At 43.8% G+C, this 27,811-nt stretch overlaps 1 protein-coding gene across 1 annotated transcript; it reads right to left on the bottom strand.

Moving 5' to 3' along the window:
* Window positions 1–712: 712 nt before the first annotated feature.
* CPEB1 (cytoplasmic polyadenylation element binding protein 1) lies at window positions 713–21,115 on the bottom strand. The gene is made up of 11 exons (XM_083370983.1): window positions 20,973–21,115; window positions 20,549–20,740; window positions 9,202–9,419; window positions 8,652–8,901; window positions 8,285–8,398; window positions 7,349–7,453; window positions 5,330–5,466; window positions 4,789–4,987; window positions 3,416–3,510; window positions 1,871–1,951; window positions 713–1,007 (listed from the first exon to the last, which is right to left on the bottom strand). The coding sequence occupies exons 1-11, from the start codon at window positions 21,052–21,054 to the stop codon at window positions 897–899; spliced, it is 1,584 nt and encodes a 527-aa protein (XP_083227109.1). The 5' UTR covers window positions 21,055–21,115; the 3' UTR covers window positions 713–896.
* Between the last annotated feature and the right edge of the window lie 6,696 nt (window positions 21,116–27,811).

Genomic DNA, 27,811 nt, shown 5'->3' with positions numbered 1-27,811 from the left:
AAGTGCAACTTTAAGTGCAACGAACTATATACAGCAGATCAAAGATCCATTTATCCGGTCCAGTTTCAAAATCCAAAATATCCTATCCTTTCTCGGGTTGTAAATACTGCCATTCATTCACAACTGGGATTTATTTTTTTTCACCCTCCTTTTTTTTTTCTTTTTTCTTTTTTTTTTTTAAACTAACAGCTCCCAGAAATAAGTTGCAAGGATGTTAAAAGCTGCCAGGAAAGAAAAAAATCTCGTCTCAAACGGCTTAAAAACCATTTTAAGAGTGTAAAAAGGAACTGGTAAAAATCCTGGAGCATAAAATATGAAATATGATTTTGGTTTCAAGTGAAGAACAAAGTCTCCTTGTTGTTACAGTAAAAAAACACCAGCTGAACATCCAGTTTATTCCGTTCAGATGGGGAAGGGGAGGGGGGGGGAGGTTAAACGAATGGAAAGGCACTGTATGGCAACTGCTGCAAACAAAGGGGAGCCAATGAGAACTGCATTATTATGCATTCTACCATCAGTATTGCAAGAAATGTAAAAAAGGGCCCTTGATAAATAAGAAATTTGAAGGCATCTGCATTCAATACCTTCTCAACCTATGGTCCCTTGATGCTTCTCATCAGCAACCAAGGAACCAAAGTCTGGGAACTGCAGAATTGTTTCGAGGGGCCCTCCCCTCTCAAAACCCCCCCAAACAAACCCCCGACAAAAAACAAAACAAAACTTCATTGTGCATTAGTGCAGAAACAAAGAAAGATCAGCAAGTGCAAACGTGAAGGCAAGGTTCCCCGTTAAGTCCTTCAGACGGCCATTTCCCCCAGCCTGGGTGTGGCACCAACTAGGATCGGTGGGCATCTCTTCCCTATAGTCAACGGAAGAGCTTTGCCCGGCCAACAGCTCTAGCTGGCGTCGCGATTCTTCTGGTTACGCATCAATGGACGGTGGTGGTGTAGGATCTCCATGGAATGTTTCCAGTGCCAGCAAGAGCGACAGAAGTATTTGAAGCACATCTAGGTGGGACCAAGAAGATCATGAGAAGGTCTGAAGCCACCTTATACCAAAGTCTGGCTATTGGGTCAGCAGGGACCAGCTGTAGATTTCTGAGGTTTTAGGCAGGAGGTTTTAGCTCAACCCTGAGCTACAAATATTCTTCTTTATTATAAAAAAAATGGATTATTTTATCTTCCTTCTATGTGGCTCTTCTAGTTCAGCTTATACTAGACTTATCATAGGCTGCAAAACTGCAAATTTTCCTTAACATGGCAAGAAGCCAACTTTGCTGGTCTGAGTTTTTGCTGACTAGATTTGGCATTTCTCACCGGGTTTCTTGAAAGCACGGGCAGGGGAAGGCAGTTGCTTTCTCCACCTCTACACCCCTGTAGGTAGTCCTCAAGTTATAACCACAGTTGGGGCTGGAAAATTCATCATTAAGCGGTGCGGTCATTAAGAGAGGCATCATGCAACTTGCAAGTTTTCCTGCTGGCTTCCCCATGACACGGGGAAGGTTTGCAAATGGCAATCACTTGACCCTGGAGTCCAGCAACCGTCGTAAAAGCGAGCTGGTTGCCAAGCGCCCGGATTGCAATCACGTGACCGCCAGGATGCTGCAAACAGTCGTATGTGCAAGGACCAAGTTGTAAGTTATTTTTTTTCCAGTGTAACCTTGAGCAGCGATTATAAATTGAGGACTACTTGCATGTAAGAACTCTGTACAGACTTAGGAAATGGCCCTGTCCTGCTTTTATGCTGAAAGGGGATACATGTCACACCCTACCTAATACAACACTCTTGCAATATACCGTAGTATAAAAACAATAAAAAGGTGCATCTTTCACTGGATTTTCAGACCCAGGAAGAAAATAAGGGCGATTACCTGATCTCTACAGAAGAAAGGACCAGGCTGAGATCTGCAAACTTGACACATGGCATCTTCCAGGTATGGATCAATCTGAACCTGCACAGAGAAAAGGACATTGGCCCCTCTGAATGCAAGTATGACACACAAAACCTCCATTGGCCCAGAATGAATTAACCTAGTGTCGTTGATTGGCTATCCAGGCTCAGAAAACACGTCAAAAGAGTTCTCACTAAGCCAGGTTTAGGCTGTGATCTGTGAAATCAACCATCAAGGTTTGAATTTATAGTTTTGGAGTGTTATATGGTATCTCTCCTGCCAGGTAAATACTTTAAACAAAAAATTCTCCTTTTTCGAGGAAAATGGACATTTTATTATAGTCTTAAACTAAGGATCAAAAGCAAGCACTCGGGAGAAGGGCGGTATAGAAATTCAATTAATAAATAAAATAAATATCCTTGGAAGAAGTAGTTGGAAATCATTCTTTGTATATATCTGTGTTTCTCTCTTCTTTATATTTTTCCCACACTTCTATTCCTATTCTCTTTTTTATTCTCTTTTTTTATTCTTTGTGTTATTTTTTATGTGCTTGCTTTGTAAAATGTAATCAAATTATTTAAGATAGTTTTGGTAATGTTAGTATAAACCAAAGCCCCAAATTTTTATCATGAAACTATGGTTTTAAAATCTTTTAATGGTTAGGGGCAAGGCTTAATGTTTGGAACGACCCAAGGGTTGTCTGAAGGGGGAAGAATAACACTGTAACACAGGAAAGGCCGTATCATAAATAGGTGGGATTTTTCATTCCTCCCATCCTGTAGGCTTGGAGAACATTTTCCACCTTTTACATTAAGGCCTTTTTTTAAAAATGTTTCATACTAAACCTACCTGCCCCCCATCAAGTGGGATACCATTCTACAAAGTTTCAGCAACAATTGTCAGTAAGCAAAATCTTCATTAACAAGTGGAGATTAGCTGCAGTTTTTAAAAGTGTTTCTGGATTGCCTCCGTGTAGTTATTCCATTACCGGACAGCAGGGGTTTTTAACACCACTTAAACCTAGTTTGCCAGATTTGTTTCATTAACTATACGGAAAATAAACTACTCTTTGGTGCCTCCTATACTCATAGCTTTGCTCAAGCAGTAACTCAAGACAGGTATTTCTGCAGACTGGATCCTGGGAAAGAAAATACAGCTTAGTAGTAACCTTTGTGGCTTTACTTGCAGACAGTTCTGATGTTCAGTTCCCAAAATCTACAATTTCAGCGTTTTTATTCTTTTTGCTGACTCTCTTTGTTAGTCTTGGTACTTGGAAAGCCCGGCAGTTTTAGTATACACTGCCTCCGTGCATCTTGCATTAATTTTGTTCTAGGTTGTAACTATTTTTAATTGTGTTTTTTTTCAACACCCAGAGTCTCTCCTTTGAGGTGGATGGCTATAGAAATTGAATCAATAAATCTTTTATTCCAACCAGAATCTCTACTCTGACTTTACACTCTCTTTGCCATGCTACAAGTTTCAGTGTCTCCACACTGCAAAGCTTATGAATTGGAAGCTCAGTACCTTTTTTGTAAACTTTGTTGTTTTGATCTCCACAAACGCAGCACTGACTGCTTTCAGATAGCTACGCTGGTTGTTAAAAGTAACACGGCCAGATCCTGCAAAAAAAGCCAGCTTATTAGTATTTATTTATTTATTTTTATTTTTATTACATTTATATCCCGCCCTTCTCCGAAGACTCAGGGCGGCTTTACAAACTTAGCAGTAGCCTTCATTCTATGTATATGCCTGCTTATTAGGGCTTTCACACACACCACAGCGGCATTATTACAAAGTCAGCTTAATTGCCCCCAACAATCTGGGTCCTCATTTTACCTACCTCGGAAGGATGGAAGGCTGAGTCAACCTTGAGCCTGGTGGGACTCGACCCTGCACTAATTGCAGGCAGCTGGTGTTACTTAAGGAGGCATCAGCCCACTGCTCCACCAAGGCTCTTAGTACAATAAGATTGAGCGCCAGATCAATAACAGAGCTTTATGAGTCAGCATGCACATGACTTATTACAAGATCTGCCCTACTGGGGCGGGAGAAGGAATGGGTGAATTTTGAGCAATATCTGTCTAAACCCAGATTAGACAGATGACAGTATGAAAAATGTTTCTTTCCGGAACTGAACTGTTGCTTATTTCTGCACAAAATGTCCTTATTGCACCTCTCAGATTAAGACTTAGATTGGAACTTGAATATTAATAAAATTTCACACTTCTCAGCTGGCTTTTTTTGGTCCCGTTGAAATATATTTTGATCTTCTTAATAACCAAGGATTAATTCAGGAAGATAACAGATGTATAGGTAAAAAAAATGTGCCAAGTCAAACTGAACTGAAAACAAAGATTTTTAAAAATATTCAAGTCGTCCAGTGCAAAATGTATTGAGGGAGGAAAATCCTTTTTTAATTCTGCCCTGTTGTCAAGAATTGGCAAAGATCAACTAGAGTATAGCAATAGCAATAGCCCTTAGACTTATATACCACTTCATAGCGCTTTACAGCCCCTACTAAGCGGTTTTGTAGTGTCAGCTTGTTGCCCCCAACAATCTGGGTCCTCATTTTACCTACCTCGGAAGGATGGAAGGCAGAGTCAACCTTGAGCTGGTCAGGATCGAACTCCTGGCAGTGGGCAGAGTTAGCCTGCAATACTATATTCTAACCACTGCACCAGCACGGTTCTTAGCAAGCTCATCCAGCCTCGGCTCAGTTAAAATGACCACGAGACAGCCCGACTCTCCTACCCACACTCACCACAGTCGAACTGTGAAACCAAGATAGTTAAGTCTCTTCTTCCCTCGACTACCTAGGGGGGACGCCGCTGCTTCCCAAAAGCCCCAGATACCATCCCCACCGAAGGCACCGACAGCCAAGGACTGGCTCTACTTACCAATGGGATACTTGTGCTTGTCTGTATCAATACCTGCATACACAACTCCCCCAAACAGGTCGTTGAGGATTCCTGCCAAGGCCTCTGCATTCAACATCCCGTGAAGGGCTCCCACGAAGACTGTTTTGCCAGGGTCCAGTCTCTGAGTTGGGCTGCGCACAAAGTTGCTGTCTGCCAAGACCCATGGGATCACCTGCACCTGCAGGCACAATGGTTAGCACGGTTCCAGCCATCCATACAAATGCTATGCCGCCCTTTAAACCAAACGTCAGCTAACTCTGGGACTCCAATTCCCAGAATGCCCCAGCCAGCACCTCCCTTGTCCATCATTTGAGCTGCAAAACCTAATCCTGAACGCTGCGAATGCTTCACTTGACCTCTGCCAGCGCCAAAATTACTTTTTCCATCACTGTTGTAACCATGAATGGTTGTTAAATGAGGCAGCCACAAAATGAGAACTCGCATCTGTGTGCAACCTCTGATCTTTACAATGACCTGCTAGTTTCATTTGCACCTAGAGGAGGTCACACTGTTCACTCACCTCCTTGCATCTCATTCTACGGCTAGACATCTTGAAGTAATACTCGCTCAGGCCGCTGGGACTCAGCATATCCCGGGAGCAGTTTTGGAGCAAGGCACGTACAGACTTCTCAGATTCAAACACCAGGTAGGCATAACCTACGGTAAGAAGGGGGGTGGGGGGGGGAAAGAACCTAAGTCTACAGGACACACCTTTTCTCTTTCAAGGATAATTGCTTTGTTGGATCGGAGAGAGCCAACCAGTTCAACTGTTTTGGGAATATGCGGTTAACAATTCCCCACCTCTGATAATTGGAGGAAGCACACTATTAACAAAGATATTCTACTTAGTCTAGTGCAAGGGTTGTTAGCACCCCCTGGGCACGCAAGACGATATTCCAGGGGGTGCGAAAAACTTGGCTTTAGAAGTTTCAAAATTATAGTGTATATGCATACTTCGTTGCCGTTATTTCGAGCTTTTGCAAGGGGTGCGATAGATATCAGAAGCGTTCTAGGGGCGCAGGGGATAGAAAAGGCTGGGAACCGCTGGTCTAGCGGTTAAAGGCAGCAGGGTAGAAACCAGGAGACTTGAGTTCTAATGCTGACAAGGTAGAGAAATACTGGCCTATGCTATAAAATATTGTCACCAGGCAGGACGGTGCAATTTATTCTCTGTAGCTCTTGAGGCATAGGACAGGAAGCCACAGGGGGAGCCAGCCTCTGGACCAACAGAGGTATTTACGAATGGAGCTGTCCTGGATGCATCACTGGAGGTTTGCAAATCAAGACTGGGCTGCTGTTTAATCTGGAATGGCCCTGGGATTCCTGCTCTGAACAGGAGGCTTTCTCAAGCAATGTAGAAGGAAGGTATAACTAGCAAGAAGGGAGCTGCCGAAAAGATCACACAGCCTTGTGATGGAGAGAAGCGTGGGAAAGCCATCAATAACCCCACCTTGGCTTTGTTCAGGGTTGAGGCAGGACAGAGAGAAACCTGAACAGGCTTTCCAGGTTGATGCAGGCAGGTCAAGAAGCAGGATTCCAGGAATATTCTTGATGGCCGTCTAAAAAAATGGAACCCTGAAAGCCTGTCCAAGAGTTTCTTTCTCTCTGTTCCATTCTATACCATGAACCGTAGTGGCCCAGTGATGAGAATGAGATATTGCGGGCCAATTCTGCCCGCTGCCAGGTGTTCGATCCAGACCAGCTTCAGGTCGACTCAGCCTTCCATCCTTCTGAGGTCAGTAAAATGAGGACCCAGATTGTTGGGAGGACAACAGGCTGACTCTGTAAACTGCTTAGACAGGGCTGTAAAGCGGTATGTAAGTCTTAAGTGCTATTGTTATTGCTGTACTGAACAAAATCAAGGCAAGGGCACTTGAGTTTCTTTTTCACGCTTCTTTCTTGGGGCATAAAAGGTAAAGGTAAAGGTTCACCCGCACGTGTGTGCTAGTCGTTTCCGACTCTAGGGGTTGGTGCTCATCTCCGTTTCAAAGCTGAAGAGCCAGCGCTTGTCCGAGGACGTCTCCGTGGTCATGTGGCTGGCATGACTAGACGCCAAAGGCGCACGGAACGCTGTTACCTTCCCACCGTAGCGGTCCCTATTTTTCTACTTGCATTTTTACGTGCTTTCGAACTGCTAGGTAGGTTTTGTTTTTCCCCCCTATAAGCCCAACCCTCCGGAATCCTCCTCTCCTTCTTTCTCCAAGCTCAGTTCTATATTCCTTGGGAGCTGGATCAGGAGACCTCCAAGGTGCCTTCCCATCTAGGATAATATGCTCCTGGTGCATATTACGTGAAGGGACACCTGGGGTCCCTCCCCCTGCCCCAAGGTCCTGCTGTCCTCAGCCCTGAATAGCCCCAGGTGTGCAGTTTTCCCTCGCCAAGGTGGGGAGGAGGGTGAAAGGAAGCACCTGTGCACCAGAAGAAGGCCACCAGCCTGTGGCACTCTCCCTGTCCGTCACCAGCATGCATTCATGCCCAGGAGCCCTCAGTGGTCTATAGGAAGCATGGATAAAAAGAATTCCTACCATGTCTGTATTACCTTTAGGCATATTACCTTTGGGAGGGCAGCGGGGATGCTTGCTATCCTTACCAGGCCACTCCACTCTCAGCGAGCCAAACACACGGAAGGTGCTGATCAGACCCGCTGCAGAGAACGAGAGGCTTTGTTAGAGGGAAAGCGACAATACGCGAGGTAGGATAGGGGGAGGCCGCTTCTACCCCCTTGCCCCAGTAATGGCGGAGAGCTAATACAGGTAAGTCCTTGCTTAATGATCCCTCGTTCAGCAGCCATTCCAAGTTACGATGGCTAAGATGAGTCTTAGGACCGATCCTTGAAACTGACCGTTGTGGTGTCACTTGGATCGCAGATTCAGACACTTGGCAGCTGGCATGCATTTAAGATGGCTGCAGTGTCCCACAATCAAGTGTTCCTCTCCTGCACCCTTCACAGCCAGCTTCCAACAAGTCACTGGGGAAGCCAGCAGGAAATCACAAGTTGCGATCACATGGTGCTGAAGGAGCTGTGGTGATTTGCTTCACCACCCTATCTGGAATTGGCACTGTAAGATTTTCACTTTATGACTGGGCTGCTTAGCGATGGAGTTGCTGGTCCCAATCGCCGTCACTAAATGGGCTTTTGTTGGACCTTAACAGACTTCCTGTGTAGCTGAAGCTTTAGGGCCTTAATTCACGAGGGTTTTCAGTGACCCTCCTGCAAAATTAAATGTAAAAATATGAAAGCACCTTCCATTTTTTTTAAAAATGGCCAAGCCTGCAATACTGTAGCATGAGACCTCAATAGTGAGAATGCTAAACCCCATGAGGCCTCCTGGCCACTTTGAAACATTTGGGCCCCTGCCTCATCTTGCAAAGCCAGAGCACAAAGGTTTTAAGACTACGGTTGCATGTCTTCCGCACCACGCCTGAACAGGGCCTTTAAAAAGAGAAAGGAGTGCAGGAACGGTCAGGAACTCACCTTCTGTGATGTCCCAGGGAACACCTCCTAAAAACACCTTGCAGGAGTAAACAGGATTTTTGTAGTTCCGAGGTGGCAGCTGCCCACTCCAAGTGCAGGTTGCCTCATTCACGGCTGAAGACAAAAGCCAGAGAAAAGTTTCATCTAGGACAAGGGTCTTCCAACTTGGCCCTTTGATGACTTGTGGACTTCAACTCCCAGAATTCCTCAGCCAGGCACGCGTGCCTGGCTGAGGAATTCTGGGAGTTGAAGTCCACAAGTCATCAAAGGGCCAAGTTGGGAGAGCCCTGATCTAGGAGGTGGAGACAGTGGTGGAATTCTTATCTCGCCTCCCTGGTCACCCCCACGCAGCCCAGGCCCGGCTCACCTGCGGCTTGCTTGTGGAGTCTGGCTTCTCTTTCTATGCTGAAGGGATCTTCTGGAGAGTCCGTGATGTTCCAGGATGGCCAGGAAGAGGCCCCAGGCCACTGCTTGGACAAGGCGACTGGGGTGGAGGAGGTGATGGCAGCCAAGGTAGCCTGCTCTTGATCCAGGTGAGACCCTGCTCCATTCAAGGAATCTCTGGTGATGCCTCCGAGAGGCAGGAATGGCAGAGGTGGTGAGATACGGAGACTTGACTGCAAAAAGATGTTCATCAGAGGCACCGTGAAGAGAAGAAGAAAAAATTCACATTTGGAAAGAAACTGGAAAGGCAACACGCCCAGCCTCATAGCACTGCAAAAATTAAAACTCCCACTAAATTAAACCTTCAATTAGTTTAAAATGTGGCATGTGGCTCACATGGTTTTGTGCAGACTATGTGTGTGTGTGTGTGTGTGTTGAGAGAGGGGGGAGGGGGAGGGGGAGAGAGAGAGAGAGAGAGAGAGAGAGAGAGAGAGAGAAAGAGAGAAAGAGAAAGAGAGAGAGAGGCTTCTTACGATCAGATCTGAAAGATGGTCGGATCCAGAGCTAAATCCACTAGTGTCGGAGTCGGAGGGACTGCTGGAACGCGAATACAGAAGGGATCGACTGCTCTCCAAGCGGGAGGCCCTCAAGGTCGGAGTTGGAAGATTCTCGCTCAGCTCCGAGCCGATGGGATCGAGGGGCAGGAAGCCCAGCGACGGCTTCCCAAAAGGATTGCTCAGCATGTTGAGAACTGCAAAGCAGGACAGAAAAGGTGGTGAACAAATACTTTCCTAGAGAGGCACACGACGCCAGGCATCTTCCTTCAAACTCGGCTCTCTTTGGGCACGAAAAAAGCAAAAATCAAAAGGAAGATTACAGCTCTGCATCCACCTGTAGTGGGAAGCAGGACAAGCTTTCAATATTTAAATTAATTTACACCAGTGTTTTCCCAGAATTCCCCAGTCAGCAATGTGGGTGACTCGCCTCTAAACAAACTCACAGGCCCATCACCATTCTTGGAGAGATTTAAAAAAAAAAAAAACAACCACCTGACTTTCATTTGCCTTTAATTTGCCTCTATTTTGGCTGGTTGAATTTAATCAGCAGCTGCCCTCTTAAGCCGGTTCTGAAAGTGCTAAAAAAAGGCAAACAAGGATATATAGATAGTCCTCGACTTTACGACTGTTTAATGGCCAAAGTTATGACACTGAAAACTGTGATTGATGGCCATTTTTCATTCTTGTGACCGTTGCAGCATCTCCATGGCTATATGATCAAAATTCACACACTTGGCAACTGACGTGTACTTATGACGGTTCCACTGTCCCACGATCACATGATCGCTGTCTGTAATCTTCCCAGCTGACTTCCAACAAGCCAAGTCAATGGGGAAGCCAGGTTCGCTTACTGACCGCGTGACTTGCTTAACAACCGTAGCAAAAAATATTGTAAAATGGGGCAGAACTCACTTTATAATTGCCTTGCTTAGCAATGGAAATTTTGGGCTCAATTGTGGCCGTAAGTTGAGAAATACCTACGTGTGTCTTGATAACACCAGGATATCTAAATGCACCTCCATCCACTGTCTGTCCTGACATTGGTATTCTACATTTCCTCATTTGTTAGTCTAAACCTAGTTACTGCAAACCCCTGGTTTCAGCAGTCACCTGTAGTGCTGCAACTCACAAGCCACCATCCTGAATTATGCGACTTCAGCTAGAAAATCTTTCGAAGCTGAGGGATAAAATCTCTTTTCCAGCCGGCCCGCCCACTCTTGGGGAAAAGAAATCTCACACATTCCCTCCTACACACAACACTGTCTTTTCTACAATCACATGGACCAATCACCAGACATACACTAAAGGCTGTGCATCACAGCCAGAAGCTTGTGCAGCTTTGTTTGAAACACACACACACACACTCACTGCTAAAAAGACTGGCATTACCCGTCCATGTTTCTCTAACAAAGAGGTTGACACAGGCATGTTGCATCGAGACAAAAAAGGCTTCCAGGCAAAAGTAATGCACAAATAATCCTTGCACTATGTTGGGCTAAAGGAGAGAGGAGACATCACACTAATCTATAGAGTCAAAGGGTTTAAATTTCATCTTTAAAAGGACAGTTTCTAGCCCTCATGATTTCAGACTGGTGTTTCTCGTACTTGTGACCATCTTCATAAACATCCAGCTTAAGAACTTGATCTTGGCTGACAACAGATAAGATGATCCGAGCAGACTCGAGGGGCTGTTTGTACAATTCCTGAGTTATCTCAGAACGTGGAATAAACAAGGCAATTCGGGAATCAAATAATGGATTAAGGGGGTCAACTGTGACTCTTCTTGCCTGATGCTATGAGAGTTAATTTCCAGTACAGGCAGTCTTCGACTTTAGGGAAGTTACAATGGCACTGAAAAACGTGATTTAGGACCACTTTTCACAGTTATGACCCTTGCAGGAATCTCGTGATCAAAATTCAGACAACTGGCAACTGACTCACATTTACGACGGTTGCAATGTTCCCGGGGTCATGTGATCACCCTTTTGCGACTTCCTGACAAGCAAAGTCAACGGGGGAAAGCCAGGCTCAATGAACAACCACGTTGACCAGCTTAACAAAAGCAGCGATTCCCTTAACAACGGTGGCAAGAAAGGTCGTAAAACGAGGCAAAACTCACTTAGCAAACATTTCGCTGAGCAACAAAAAAATTCAAGCCGAGGACTGCCCCTATTTCAAGACTGCCAATTTCTGAAGTCTCCTAAGATCACCGTAGCAAACAAAGCTCAACTGACCCCAGGGAATAACGTTCAAAATAAATAAAATAAATATTTCCTTTCAGGTATGGAGGTCAGATAGAGCCAACCGTGTCTCGCTGTAAACAGATGGGACCCCAGGAGACTTGCAAAGATTGCTAGAACGCCCAGCGCCGAGAGGGCTTTGGGGTAAGTCTTCTGAGACGAGTTACTGTGCAACTGATATATTAGCACTTTGTTTATTTTTAGATGTTAATGAAACAGGCTGTTGTGCTTCGAGATCTAAGCTAGGAAGGGGTACACCCTCTTGTTAGCCAAAACCTGCAGGCTACATTCATGGGGAAGTAGATGCACTGAGCTGGAAGGGGCCTTGGAGATCATCTAGTCCAACCCCTTGCTCAAGGCAGGAGTGCTTCTATGAGGGGTCTTTGGTGCTTATATAGTTCTTCTATAAGGAGACCATCCAAGGGATACAGCTAGGAGAAGCGTGACGCCAAGTAATTAGACTGTGAGCTATATGTCCTCGACTTACAACAGTGAATGTTTGAAGTTACGACAGTGAAAAAAAAATGACGTATGTTTTTCACACGACCTTTGCAGCATCCTCGTGGACATGTGTTCAAAACTAGGACTTTTGGTAACTGGCATGTATTTATGACAGTTGTAGCATCGTGTGTGTGTGTGTGTGTCACATGATTCCCTTTTGTGACCTTCTGACAAGCAAAGTCAATGGGGAAGCCAGATTCACTTAACAACCATGTTACTAATTTAACAACTGCAGTGGTTGACTTAACCAATGTGGCAAAAAGGTTGCAAAGCTCATTTAAAAAACGTCTGGCTTATCCACAGAAATTTTGGATTCAACTGGGGTCGTAAATCAAGGATTATCTGTACATCCAGGAATTTCTCTGTTTGGAAAAGGGGAAGCGTACATCACTCCCCCCCCTTTTTTTGTTGTTTTTTTGCATGCCCTGGTTCTAGTTTTCAGGAAACTAGGTTACTGATTTTCAACTACCAGTTAAGTTGGAAGAGTTAATGAAAGGAAACTATATTCCAGTAAGGTTGGCAAACAGACAACAACAAAGGGCTGCGATCTTGACCCACATTTAGAAAGCTCTTCTGGCTACTTATGGGTTATTTTATTTTATTTTTTAACATAAAAGCCAAGAGGAACCAAAAATAAAAAAACAATCCAACAACAACCCAAAACCTAGATCACATACTAATCTAATCTTAGGATTTGTTGTGTTGTAGAAATAAATAACAATTTGACTCGGTTTGCTGAATAAGGATAAATGTTAAGCATATGAATTAATATAGACTAAATGTCTGTGGAGATTCTCAGTCATCCAGGTCACAGTTTTATGTACAATACAATGCAATGAATGTACACAATACAATGCAATGAATGTACACAATATAATGCAATGAGACATGGGCAGATCTGTGCGGGGGAAACAAAACAACCACTTCACAAAGAGGCAGCACAATCAGGACAAGATTGAGCAGTCCATCTGCATTTTGAAAGACAAGGATAGTCTGCATTCTGGGTATGAACAGAGAGGAGGACCCTTGGTTTGAAAGAGTAGTAAAAGAAGCCTTAACATTGAGCAGCCTTCTCTCAACAGAGGGGGAGGGATACCACCCATCTCCTGTCCACAACACAGTCCTTGTGTCTACAACACAGTTCCAAAAAGTTTCCACCATCTCCCTTTGCATTCTGATACAGGTGACCCCTGAGGACACAGATAAATCCTCAAGTGGTCTCACTCTTAGGGCGAGTGTTAACAACCAGATGACTGCAAATAAATGGGATCCTTGCAACCTCCCCATCTTATCAGAACTAACCCTTCCATCGCCCTTCACCCTCCTGCCAGAACTGATGAAGCCTCTTGGATGAGAAGCAAAATTGTCTTCTTCCTCAAGGAAAAAACACACTTTTTTGGGGGGGGGGGGAGAAACGCCTGTGAGGTAAGACTGTCAACATTTTAAAATTGTCTGATCAGAGCTCAGGATGGTCGAATGTTCGCTCAAATATAGGAAGGAACACTCCCAACTTTACTTAAACTTACTCACTTCAATAGGAGCCAGCCGTGTGCTGCAGCTGCCAAAATAGCCAACACAGTGCTAGGCTGCATTAACAGAGGGCTAGAATCAAGATCACGTGAAGTACTAATACCACTTTACAATGCCTTGGTAAGGCCACTCTTGGAATACTGCATCCAGTTATGGTCACCACGATGTAAAAAAGATGTTGAGACTCTAGAAAGGGTACAGAGAAGGGCAACAAAGATGATCGGGGGACTGGAGGCTAAAACATATAAGGAAGGGTTGCAGGAATTGGGGATGTCTAGTTTAATGAAGAGAAGGACGAGGGGTGACAGGATAGCCATGTTCCACTATCTCAGGGGCTGCCCCAAAGAAGAGGGAGTCAAGCTATTCTGCAAAGCACCTGAAGGCAGGACAAGAAGCAATGAATGGAAACAAATCAAGGAGAGAAGCAACCAGGAACTAAGGAGAAACTTCCTGATGGTTAGAATAATTAACCAGTGGAACAACCTGCCTCCAGAAGCTGTGAATGCTCCAACACTGGAAGTTTTTAAGAAGAGACTGGACAGCCATTTGTCTGAAATGGTATAGGGTTTACTGCCTGAGCAGTGGGTTGGACTAGATGACCTCTAAGGTCCCTTTCAACTTTATTATTATTATTATAGCTTTTAGAGGGTTTTTTTAAATTATAAATCTGTAGCCTCCATTTCTGCTGTTCTCCTGAAACCGGCGAATCTTCAGAATACAATTAATCTGCAAACTTTTGCCCCAAGGGAGTTGTTATAGCACACAACCACTTCATTTTGAGCACCAGAACTAACATACGAGCCCATTAATTTCTTACTGAAAAGGTATGTTGTCTGTAAATTAATATTTTTTGTTGAATTAATTCGCAACTGCCAGTTGCGAAAGAAAGCAAAATACACCCAAATATTGAAAAAGGTAAAAGACAAATTAAGTTTTAGGAACAGAAACTCATCATTATGTTAGTTGTACAGTAACATTTTACAGTGCCCTGACGTTACGTTTCTAGGACATTTAGCAATAACAAAATAATAATAAGGTAAAGTCTGCAAAAAGAACTTGTGTCTTAAAACCACAAGGTAATAAAAAAGCAATCTAATGCAATCAGAAGATTTAAAACTTGCATCTAAACCTTTGGAAGGGGGGAAAATTAAAGAGCAGTCTAACTCTGCTTTCTGGCAAACCCCCTACCTCATTCCAGATTAAAATTACTCAGATCTTTTCCAATACAAATGTGGCTATTTCTTTCCTGTAACCGTGGTTTGTGTATTATGTGGGTCCATCCTAATGCAAAAAGATACCAAGAATTCAAATTTGTTTCCCCAAAATTCTTTCAATTCTGAAGCACCAGCTACATTCTACATCTTTCCAAGTTGTGTTGTGTAGACTTCAGGGGAGGATTGCTAGGATGCCAGTGCCCAACACAGCAGCTCTAAAACAAGCAGCTTATTTGTTTGAGCAGGTGATCGCTTAATACCGTTCTTTTAGGTGTACAAACCGAAGAGTTTGATCCTAGGGAAACAGTCTTTCCTGATTCTTCTTATTGCATTCAGCCACTTTGAAATCAAAGGTTCTCCAAGCAGTCAAGTAATTCTCAAGCACCTGTAGCACAAATGCACAGCCACAGAAGAGCTAAATGAATCCAGACAGGTTAAAAAAAGAACTTTCTACCGGAGTTAAGATAGGTAGCTCTTGAAAGCTGACGTATATCCCCCCTGTCAACACAGCAAACTCCAACAGCGTTGAAATCACCTTTTCATTCCTTCAGTCTCCACTCTAAAGGCGCCCTAAGAAAGTTTTTTTTTTCTTTTTCCTTCAAAGGGCAAGTGCAGTTTACAATTAATTCGGCAAAAATTACTTCACCGTGCAGAAAGCAAACAATTCCATATCATCCAAGACCAGCCACACAAAGCAAACAAAGATGAATCAGGAGTTCAGCCTTAGCAGCCAGTGCTTTAGGAAGACCCTTTAAATCAATCTTTAAAATATCAGTCAGGGCATCTTCAGAACAAACCTGCCTAGAAACACAAAAGAATCCTCTTAACGGAAATTTTCCAAAGACGTTAGGCTCACTCTGTGGAATAGCCTCTGCTAGGAATAAAATTAAGCAGGTCTTTTATCTCCCGATTTATTTCTGTTGCTTTGTCTATCTGCCACTCCCAAGGCCAACAGATATTAACACTCGTGACTCAGCTCTCCTCCGTGGAATAAATCTGGCAGTACAAAGGAAGAAAAAAAACACGGAAAATGTAGGGTAGCCAACGGCAGAAATTCAGAATTCGCAGAACTGCACAGGTTTTTCTAAGTCTCTTAAACCCAGTAACGAACTTAAAGGGATCCCCGCTGATAACGATTAACCTCCCCAGACCCTTTGCGAGAGCCCTGCACTCCAAACAACAGACTGCCCAAAAGGGGCTTTCCCCTTACTAGAAAGCAAAGGATAATTTTAAGCGTAGGAGCACTCAAAATTGTTTTTGTCTTCACCACAAGTCACTTTGGGAGAAATGTGGCTTTGAAAAGGCAGCATAAAGAGGTCTGAATCAAGTAAGTTAAAAATAATCATTTTGAGAGACGAGAATTGCTCTTTATCAGTCTAAGTTTTTTTGTTTTAAAAATAAGCCTGTGCCAGATAGATAGATAGATAGATAGATAGATAGATAGATAGATGATAGATAGATAGATAGATAGTTGATACGATGGATGGATGGATGGATGGATGGGAGAGAGTATGGATGGAGGTAATAGAGATAGATAGAACTAGATAGATGAGATAGATAGATGGATATATAGATAAGACATAGAGATAAACATATCGACTGCAGGTAGTTCTTGACTTATAATCTAGCAACCATTTGAAAATGGTACTGAAAATATGACTTATGAGGTCCTTACTCTTACGACTTGCAGTATCCCGACAGTCATGTGATCAAAATTTGAGCACTTGGCAACCGGCATATATTTATGGTGGATGTTGTGTCCCCGGGTCACCATTTGCGGCCATCCCAGCTTTTATCAAGTAAGGTCACAGCAGCATAATCAGGAGTCACTTCATGATTTGCTTAACAACCGCAGTGAAAATAAAAGTAATCGGGTCACGTGACTGCAACCACACAACTGCAACCACTCAGAGACCCAAATTCCAGCCCAAACTGAATCAGGAGACAAGGATTACCTATGTAGAACCATAAAAACATATACCCCCCAAAAGAGCATCTGCTTTTACACATCTATGATATGTTGACGCTAACCTAAAGGAGTTGTTCCATCTGAAATTATTTCTCAGCCTAAACATTTCTGGCTGGATGTGAGATTGCCGTGGGGCAGAGGAGACAGACTGGAAACACAAAATTGGGAACAACTGTTTGCAGTATCCTTAAGAAATCTTTGAACTGGGAAGTGGATGGCCGAACTAAAATAAGAACAGCCAAACCTGACGTTATTTCCAATGCAGTAAAACCAGGAGATGATATTGTTCATTTGTATCCTGCCTTTTTTAAAAATAAGTAACTCAAGAGGGCTAAGGTATCTATCTAATGCTTCTTCCTCCTATTTTTCCCAAAACAACCCTCGGAGGTGGGTTTGGCTGAGAGGGAGGGACTGGCCCAAAGTCACCCAGCTCGCTTCATGCCTAAGGCTGAACTAGAACTCACAGTCTCCCGGCTTATAGCCAGGTGCCTTCATACTAGACCAAAGGGTGGAGGGGGGGCTCTTATCTGCTCCATCAGTCTCCACCTTTGACCTTCTGCAGCCAGCGGCAAAGAAAATTGGTGACATCTGCAAACTGCTCTCCAGGTTACAGCCTCCCGTGGCAGATGGACTGCCAGGCTGCCTGCTTTGGGCAACTTTTCCGCAGAGCGTAAAGGGGAAGGGGCTCTTGGCCAGGCTGCCACAGGGTATCTACCAGGGTCCTCCGACTAGCCTTCAGTGCTTCAAGAGAAACAGCAAGTCTGCACGCCCCGATTTTAACACCCCCCCACCCCCGAGCTCCGTTTTTAAATCCCTGCTAGCCCCACCCAAGAGAGGCATTCGGATCTAGAAGAGTCGCAACAGCCAGTCTGGATTCCAAGCACATCCGAAGTCAAACCCCGGTGCTCGGAGAGTGCAAATCAGCAATCGTATTTTTAGCCCCGTTGCAAACTTTTTGCACTTCCCAGCCAACTCCCTTAGGCTTGGTACAGCTGAGTCATTGTAGAAGCTTCCCAAGTGCTGAGAGAGAGACCAAGGATGCTGCTTCCTCCTTGGCAGGGTCGCCCGTCCCAACCCCACAGGCTGGGATCTCGACAAAGCCAGGCAGCGCTGCAGTTCTTGTGCCAGACACTCTGCCAGCTGCTGCATCAAAACCCAGCCAGGGAGCTGCCTGCTGAAACCTAACTCCAGACACAGCATCCCTGGCTTTTGTCTCCTTCTCGAAGGAGAAGTCTCCCTTTGCCCAACAATGCACAGGAGGAACCCCCCCCCCTTTCTTTCCTCTGAGCATTTGCTCCTGAGCCTGGTTCAGCCTCTCTTCCCCATGGAAGATAGTTCCCCCTAAATATTGCATCTGCATCCCCTCCAACGACGTTGCAAAGTCATTGTACAGGGGGTGGGGCTGGAGAAAAGAGTAAACAGGGATCTACGCAGGGTTAGAAACTGGCACGCTAGTGTAATTCTTGGATTCGGAATTTAATTTCTCTTGTTCCCAGATCCTGTTCAGGCACTTTTCATGTCTTAGACCCACTTTTTTCTCATCAGGGTGAGTTTTCTATGAAAGCTGCAGTCTTACGATGCAGCATAAAGTTGGATGAACAAATACAAACTCAGACTCCGAGTTTGCCACGGACCCTGTATGGTTTTTAAAGAGCATGACATAGAAATCTGGAGCTACTCTGAAGCCAGTACTCTATCTAGTTTCTCTTAAACCAAGTAGAATGTTAGTCTTGGGTTGAGCTAAAAATGGGACGGTGAAGGATTAATTCACTGTGCCTAATAATTCTTCACACGGAAGTATATTTAGTATCGGGGTCACTATACAGATCACGCCATGGTGCTGGAAGAATACAATTCAAACGCCAAAGGAATAGAAAGAGAACATTCAAATGTTTCTGCAACGCAATTATGCCTCTGGAATACAGTCTCAGACAATGAATGCCTTTAGACCAGTAAATGAAATTTAATTTTCCAGCAGCTGGAGCTGTGGAATTTGTCCATTTGATGTCAGGGCAGTTCTCTTCAAAGACAAAATGACAATTTGATAAATTGGAGTCCTGCTCACCCGGCACCAAAGCTATGTGCTTTTATAATTTGGGCCCAAATGACGGTTGACAAGAAATCTGAGAAAATTATTTTGAACCTCCCAGAGAGAGTTTGGAATTCTTCCTCTTCTTCCGAACCTTCTGTATGCTGTTTAGGAGCTGTTTTTCCAATCCCTACTGTAAAAACTCTTTGACCCACACGGGACAGGGTGTTAAGGGCAGGGAGAAGCCCCCATTTTGAGCCTGCTAACTGACCAAACACCACTGACTTTTTCCGCAGGGCCTCTCAAAAAGCAACACCTCTATTGTTGTACACATTCCTACGGTTGGCAAATTCCCGCTTTGCCTCACCTCAAAATGTCTGCAGAAAGAGCCAGCCTGCGACCAGCAGACCCTACCGCAAGACCAGGAGTTAAAGGTTACAACCAGGAGGTCCAGACTTCTGAAACAACCAAAAGGTACCAAGAATGGCCAGGCACAGCCCTTGATAAGGCCTTCTCTAGACAGCCAGGGTCATTTAGAGCATCACCGGTCACAAACTGAAGCTATCTGATGAAAGGCTGCAGTTCAATTTGCCAATTGCAGACTGCTAATGCCAGCAATGGCAACGAGGGAGTACAACTAGGTGTGGTTTTGCCTCGCTGGCTTTTGAGTTGCTTATAGCTACAATTCTAGATAGCCTGGTAAAAATGGCAGCATAAAACAGCCGGTTCTTAGTCCAGTTACAACGGATGGACACCGAGGAACTTCAGTATCCTAGGAGGCAAACAAGTGGGCCTTTTTACTTACCTCCTCTGAAGTCATGCAAAACCTACTTGAATTTTTTTATGTGGACACCATCAAGACTTGTAATGGCCTGGCCACTCCTCTAAAAATCCTACCACTATATATGCGGGGAGGTCCTGCCACAATTCTATAGGTTTCAAACCTTTTTATCACTGATCCTGGAAAATCCAGTTTTAATGCCTTCCCCACAATAGGTGCCTCGTCACTGTCCTTTGTGGAGTGCTCTCTTTTGGCCAATCTGAGCTTGCGGGAGGCTGCTCATCTTCCTGGAGCATCGCATTAGCAAATGTGGGAAGTCAACCCTGGATGGAACAGGTGCAAGCTTCCCATATTTTAGGGACAGCTTAAGTTTAAGGAAAAACCGAGCACAATCTTCTCTAAGATGAAAAGTACAAGTACATAAAACAATAATAATAATAAACAGCTCACAAAAAGAAGAGTCCTAACCCCAGATCTAAGAAACACTGTCACATCTCTTGAATGTTTGGCTCTGGAGCATCTCGTAAGCAACTGAAAATATCTCCAGTCTGAACACACGGAACCACTCTTACATCAGGGGTAACTGGTCTAAATTAGCCTGGGATCATTTGGGAGTTAAGGAGCAGATAAACAAACGCCAACTCCTTTCCATCATCTCTGTTACAACCCAGTCTGCATACCAACCCATGTGCCTGCAGATGTGTCACTAAAAATGTGTTTGGGAAAAAACTCCATATATATATATATATATATATATATATATATATATATATATATATATATATATATATATATATATATATATATATATATATATATATATATATATATATATATATATATACACACACCAATATTTTCTCTGTACTGCTTCAAACTTAAAAAGTTATGACTTGGTATGGGTGGGGAAGGAAGGAAGGGAGGGAGGGAGGGAAGGAGGAAGGAAGGTAGGAAGGAAGGTGCTAGGGATCTGCTCTTTTTCACCAAGACTGGCTACTGATGACAGAGCTGCAGAAGGCAATCCAGCAACTGTTGCTGTGCGTCAGCAGATTCCCTTACCAGACTGCGTGCTTGACTGGGCTGCAGCGTCTGCATCCTGGGTGCTCCACGGCCTATCCCACCCTGGCAGGCTGAGGGACTGCAATCCAAGGCACAGGTCGCTGGTGTCGGGCAGACCACGCGGAGACTCCTGGACAGAAGCGGGGAAGAGCATCCTGCTTGCGGCCCCTGTTCCCTCGGAGTCTGGAAACTCTGCTCAAACAGGAAAGGGGGAGAATGAAAGCCACACAGACCCACACAGGTGTCGGGGAGCTCCCCACCCAGCCCGACCGGGGGACGCTTCTGCAGGCAGCGACGTCTCACATCCAGCCGGAGCAAAAGTACCATATGGCCTGTAAACAGAGCTGCTTCTACCTTCCACCTTCTTCCTATCCCGTCTGCACTACTGACTGGGCCAGCATGTGATCAAGCTGCTGATGCTTACCGTGTGCCATAGACGTCACTCGGCCATGCAACACAACCACATCTTCGTTTAGAGGAGAGAGGTGGAGAGCAAACCTGCCCATGGGAGTCTAGGCTGCATGCAGGAGGGGCTGTCGCCACCAGCCAGCCCAAGGAACGTCTCTCTTCAGCAGCGAGAGAGGCGAGCCGTGCTTAGCTAGCAGCAGTGCAGGGAGGTGGCTACAGTCAGCCACCCCTCCAGCAACAGCTGTAGCAGAGCAGCAGCCACAGAGAGAGCGAGAGAGCGAAACAGAGACAGAGAGATCACACTGTCGGCTTGGTGCTCTCTCCTGGCCCCGCCCACGCCCCCCCAAAAATCTTTTCTCCCCCTGGAAAGCTTCCAGCTGCTGGCACAAGCCCTAGAAGACAGCAAAAAATGCAAAGCTTCACAATTCTGCTAGCATCATCTCTTTGCTTTAAACTTGGCAACCGGCTTCGCTGTCTCTCTGCATTGTTTATGACTATGGATAGCTTTTAAAAGGGGGTGGGGGGAGACTCTTGAGCTAGAAAAGTCCTAGAGACTTGAAAAGAGAGCGACGCCGAATAAAGATGGCCATAAAAAGGGCACGGGGTGGAGGAATGCAGGCAGCACCCTAAAACGTATTTTATTTTATTTATTTTATTTTATTTTAATTCCATTTATATCCCGCCCTTCTCCAACCATCATAGTCACAGGTTTCTTACAGAGGCGTCATCTCTCTGTGCTTGCGAATTCACCCAAACGTGTTCGTAAGAAAAATGCAGCACATTTTTTTCGATTCCAGCATAATGCAGAGATCGGGATGGGAACTGGGGCACGGAGAGGTTATCTCCACTACCAACCCCATTTTCCTTCCTTGCACAGCATCAAAACGGCTGGCACTCATATCACACACGGACAAGTTTCTCACCCCATCCTCTGGGCTTGCTAAGAAAATGGACTTGTTTTCCTAGGTCTGGCCTGTTCTCAAGAAAACTCCTTCCAGGATTACATTTTTAGGATGCACAAGAATAACCGAAGCAACATTAGCAGGATGTGAAAGTCAGCGTATTGCAAATTATGTCATTCAGGGTTAAGGGCAAGCTCATGATAATCAGTTATCTAACTTTAGGATTTTAGGTAAGTAATTGCTGCTTAAAATCAGGGCTGCTTCTATGAAGAAGTTTAGCTGATTCAGGACTTAGTTCTTAGCTGTCATAACCCTAATGCAAAACAGATCTTCCCCTTGCATTCAGAAAGTGAGCAATGTTATTTCTTTAAACTAACATAGATTGTTATCCTTGCAAGGTGGCCTGCTGTATGCAAATTTTGCAAAGGTTGGGCACTTTTGATTATGCTAATGGCAATAAAAAAACCTTCTGAAATTATCCCAATGATATTCTCCTCAGAGTTAGCTAAAGTTGCAAAGCTTAAGTTTCAACCGCTCAACTCAATTTCTCTCTTTTTTTAAAGTTGCCATTAAAAATTTTAATTTAGGCTGTTTATCACCTTGAAATCAATGTTGGACTAAAATGCAAGCTGGCGTCATGCATTACATTAAGCCACCATGTTTTTTTGCTTGGTGCTGTGTTGCATAAATGTAGCCCATTGTGTTAAAGCCAAGTAGAATTAAAGCAAGAGGCTAAAACACTAGCGAGATGTGCAGATTATATCATTTTGCTAGCTAGAGTAAGGAAGACTTAATAAGGGGTTCCCAATCAGCAACAAAGTTTGTTCTCCTATCACAGAAGTCAATTTAGCCATCTCAGCTAGTTCTATCATCTCCATCAACCACTGTGGGCAATGCTTTATGGAGGCTTCTTCTGGTGAAAACAGCGCATGTTTTCAGGAACAGAAGGGTGTACTAGATTAGGAATACACGACACGCTAGAGTAAAATGTTTAGTCATGCAATTCCTCCAGTACAACCTAGCAGAAATTATTCCCAGAAATGACATTTGAACTAGCTTTCCATTTTAGATCTTTAAAAGAGGCATCAGTGGTTCAAGTGGCCAGCAACGCTTCGTTTTTACTGGACAGAAGCAAAGTTCATCTTAATAAATACTCTGTTAGAGAAGAAGATATTACTACAAGGTGGAAGTAAGGGGTAGTCCTTGACTGCTGACCACAATTGAGCCAAAACTTTCTGTTGTTAAGATATTTGTTCAGTTAAGTTTTGCCCCATTTTACCACCTTTTGTGCCATAGTTGTTAAGTGAATCACTGCAGTTAGTAACCTGGTTGTTAAGTGGCTTCCCCCTCCCCTCCCCCAATTGAATCTGCTTGTCAGAAGGTGGCAAAAGGGGATCACATGACCCCGGGACACTGCAACCGTCATAAATATGAGTCAATTGCCAAGCATTTAAATTTTGATCACAGGACCACGAGGATGCTGCAATGGTTGTTAAATCTGAAAAATGCTTGTAAGTCACTTTTTTCAGTGTCATTGTAACTTTGAGCGGCCACTTAACAAACTGTTGTAATTCGAGGACTACTTGTAACCGGTGGACCTTTTCTGCTTCAATTCCGCCTTCGCAGAAGCAAAGCCGTGCAGTTTTTATTGCAAGAAACGGAGAGCACAGAGCAAGTTTCCCAATAATTTCAGCTTTCACTAAGAAGCCAACAGCCTTATGGTGGTTGCTAAGATATATTTGTGTGGGCAACGACGGCTGCAATTAAGGGAGTCGCTGGGGCTCGAACGCTACTATTTTGAGGAGTCCAAGGGAAGATGTGCAGGCTAGGCTTTGGGTATCTAATGGGATGCCTCCCCCCACCAGTACGGCTAGTCCTTGACTTACGGCCACAATGGAGCCCAAGATTTCCATTGCTAAGTGAAACATTTGTTAAGTGGCTTTGGCCCCATTTTACAACCTTTCTTGCCACAGTTGTTAAGTGAATCACTGCAGCTGCTAAGTTAGTAACCTGGTTGTTAAGAGAATTCGGCTTCCCCGCTGACTTTGCTTGGCGGAAGTCAGCAAAAGGGGATCGCGTGACCCCAGGGGGCGGCAACCATCATAAGTCAAGGCTACTGCAATGGACTCAACTTGTTGGATGTAACGGGCGAGACCCCGAGATAGAAACTGGGAGACTGTGAGTTCTAGTCCCACCTTAGGCATGAAGCTACCCTGGGCCACTTTCTCTCTCTCTCTCTCTCTCTGCCCTAGAGAGAACAATGGCAACACACCTCTGAAATCTTGCTAAGACATCTGCTGGGACTTACCAGGAATCAACACTGACTTAAAAGCACAAGTTCACAAACACACAGACAGAGGACCCGATTGTGATGCCTCAGTTTATGATCGCAATGACTTACAGCTGTAATTCCAGTCTCAGTTACGGTCAGTAAGTTGAGGACCATCTATACCAGAAGTCAACACTGACTCAAAAGCACATGCTCACACTTGCTCACACACATACACACTGGATCTCAGGTTCTTTGTGGCTAGTTCTGGGTTGCTGATTTTCCCACAACTGGAGCGGACGCCCAGCGGCATCGGGGACACAACAGTGTATGTTCCTTCAGAGTTCTCCTAAGACAGGGGTGGGCAACTATAGCCCCTTTAGGACCTACCAAGTTCTAATTCCATGTTGGCTCAGGAGTTCTGGGAGTTGAGGTCCACAGGTCCTGAAGAGGCCATAGTTGCCCATCCCTGTCCTAAAATTACGCTCCATCTTATTTGAGCATCTGCAGTGAAGATCTTCCAGACTCCACTGCCCTACAAGTTAGAGGAGCTGCCCTACTTAACACACTCCCATCTTTCCTCAACTTCTCTGGACAATTAGCTGGAAAGCCCTTCCTTGCATTGCCAGCCATTTTCTAAAATTTGGCCGTATTTTAACAGTTGGGTGTTGGCCAGAGGGTTAGGGTTAATGGAAGGGAGACTTTCTTAATGGTCCAGCAGAGCTGCTTAAGTGACCAATGGCTTCTGTTTTAAAGAGGTGACCTCTTTCCTTTGAAGCATTTCTGAAGTCTAACTTAAGAACGTATGAACTTCCGGTAGATGAAGAAAAACTACATTTTTTTAAAAAAAAATCCCTATATCCCGCCCTTCTCCGAAGACTCAGGGCGGCTTACAATCTAAGCACAAATCAATGTGCTTAGCAATAGCAATTGGGGCAAACCTGTACCCGAAGTGTAAACTTTGGGTTCTCTGACTCAAACGCAAGTCAATAAATCTCTATTTTCTTTTCAAAACTGAATAAATTTTTCACAGGTTGTTTTGCAACAATCCTAGTTTAATCAAGCTAGCAGATTATGCCTTTTGAAGCTAATTTATTGGGATGTTTCCCTTTAAAAATGATATATATAAGAAATGATTACACAGAGAAATCTGGAATCAATTTAAAGATGATCAATCTGTCAACTTTTTGCTTATTCTTACTACAGTATCAGCTTACTCACCAATTAAGAAAGGACCTCCTCCTCATTTCTCTAGAAGCCTTCAACCTGCTGTGATCCAACTCCTGCTTGTAAAGTTCAAGGTCATTTAATGCTGAAACTGCAGTGGTTGGACCAGAATGGAAGACTGTCCCAATTCTGATTTTGGTGAAGGGCAATGGCTGTTTAATCAAAGTTATGGATCTGAAACAATGATCCATGGAAATAATAATATAATAATAATAAAGTTGGAAGGGACCTTGGAGGTCTTCTAGTCCAACCCCCTGCTCAGGCAGGAAACCAGTCTCTTCTTAAAAACTTCCAAAAATATTCATGTTCTTCCTCCTTCCTGCCCAATAATAGAAGATATTGAAGGTAACCCATCTTATCAAAGGAGTTGCCTCTCTACCCTCTGATGCTGTTTTTCCAGATTTGCTGGACTTCAATCCCATAATCCCCAGCCTCCAAGGCATATTAGTGATTATGAGTTAAAATTCAACAGAAATGAAAAGCACCCACTTAGGGGTGGAGTGTGTGGGGTGGGGAAAAGATGATATAAGCTATCTGAACAATTTTGGCAATCACAAACATTTTAAGTCATGTTTAATAACATAAGATTTTCCACCTGGTAGAATGATATTTACTCATTAATTCACCTGGTAGTAGCTCCCTCCTTTCCTTTGTGATGGGCGTTGTGCAGACCCCACTGAAGTCAAGAGAATTATCAAGCATGGCGTTTATCCGTCGAAAAATATCAGCGTTGCTACACGTAGTCAGAGCTGGGACATCCGAATTATTCCAGCAATCCTTGGTGATTCTGCCAGCACCTTCCTTCTAGTAGAAAAAGAGAGAAATAAGATTTAAGCCACAAGCTACAACGTAGAGTATGAAATCTTAAGCTAGCAAATTAAGGTATGACAAAAAGTGAAACATAACAATAGTTGATAATCTTATTCACTAGTTTTGCATACCTTTTCATTCTTAATTCAACCATGCCCTACAGTCAGCATTTCAGATCAGGAAAGTGACTCTACAAACACTGGAATTTGACTTTATGAATATAATTTACAGTGGCAGAATTCTGAAAACCTGCCAGCGTTTTCCCCTCCTCATTATAACAAAAAGTATTAAGATGGGAAAATTAGAATTATTAGTGAATTATTGAACTGGCTCTCCTATTATCAATTATTAACACCCTCTTGGCCTATATTTCTTCTTTCAGCTTTGTGTTTGAGAGATTTTTAATGTTTCTGCAATAATAATAATACCTGCTTATTTATTTATAACCAGTTTTTAACCCTGTTGCAGGCTACCCAAAATATTCTGTGAGACAGGCAGCTATATAAAATTAGATGTAAATAAGGCTCTCCTTTCCTTTTGTTCTGTAAACTTCTTATTTCTCTTTTTTTCAGGATTTCATCAACTCCATCCAACCACAAATTTCCTTGGTCTTTGATGAATGCTCACATCCACGGTTACATCATACCAGCCATCATGTGTTGGAAATCACATTCTCAGCTAACACTATAGCACCATCTGCTGCTCGCTGCGAGGGTTTTATGGTATTTGTAAAATTACAATGAAACTAAGTTGATGCTACTCATACTACCAATATGCTCAATAAATAATGTGAATTTATTGTAATGTATATGTACTGGATGTCATGCCTTAAGCCACTGAGTTATATGACTAGTAGCACGGAAGCATTTGCCATAAATAAATTAGCAAACCTACAACCCGCCTCCAATATCATAATAAGCGCTCCTTATACATTTATTAATAACTGCATTAAGCAAACAAGGGAACTTCACCAGTTACTAAGCTGTCTATTTAATCTCTTCCACCACGTAACACTTTTATCGCATTAAGCAAGCAACCTTGCAATTCCATATTCATGCAACTTATCCCATCGTTCCTGCTTACTTTCATATGCATTATCTAAATCAATTAATGTACAATTAACTTTCTTCCTTTGCATTGATTTCTCAATGGCCTGGTCAAGAGCAAAAAACCTGCACCGCCCTTCCCAAATTCTGTACACTGTGGTCTATTTGTACTCTTCAGTTTTTCTTGTTTTCAGCAGAATTATGGCAAACACTGTCCCAGACACACTAAACAATAAATATCCCCTCTAGTTTGTGCATTCTCCGTTGCTCCCTTCCCTGTGTGCACAATGACATTGTCTACACGCACAAGTTGCATTAAGCAACAAAGCAATTATCTACTGTGCTTAGCTAGTTTAGCGTAGTGGTTAAAGCATTAGGTTAGAACAGGGGTCTTCAAACTTGGCCCTTTTGTGACTTGTGGACTTCAACTCCTAGCCAGCAATGCTGGTTGAGTTTTGAAGTCCTCACATCTTAAAGTTGCCAAGGTTGAGAAACAGTGTCCTATAGTCTGGAATAGCTGCACATTTTATCTCCTGCAGTAGAAATTGAACTGAACACTGTATTTCAAGGATTTCTGCAACTTTTCTGAGCCTCAGTCAAA

The sequence above is a fragment of the Vipera ursinii genome, assembly GCF_947247035.1.
Source record: "Vipera ursinii genome assembly, chromosome: 11".
NCBI lineage: Eukaryota > Metazoa > Chordata > Lepidosauria > Squamata > Viperidae > Vipera > Vipera ursinii.
This window is presented reverse-complemented; position numbering and strand designations above follow the sequence as displayed.

Bases quoted from the DNA above. Each gene is read 5' to 3' on its own strand.
- CPEB1 (XM_083370983.1), bottom strand. From the start codon at position 21,054: ATGGGCAGGTTTGCTCTCCACCTCTCTCCTCTAAACGAAGATGTGGTT. The intron at 5,467-7,348 runs GTAATACAGACA...TTCTTACCGTAG, and splicing joins CAAAGGTAATATGCCTAAAG to GTTATGCCTACCTGGTGTTT. The intron at 3,511-4,788 runs GTAAGTAGAGCC...CTTTTTTTGCAG, and splicing joins CAAGCACAAGTATCCCATTG to GATCTGGCCGTGTTACTTTT.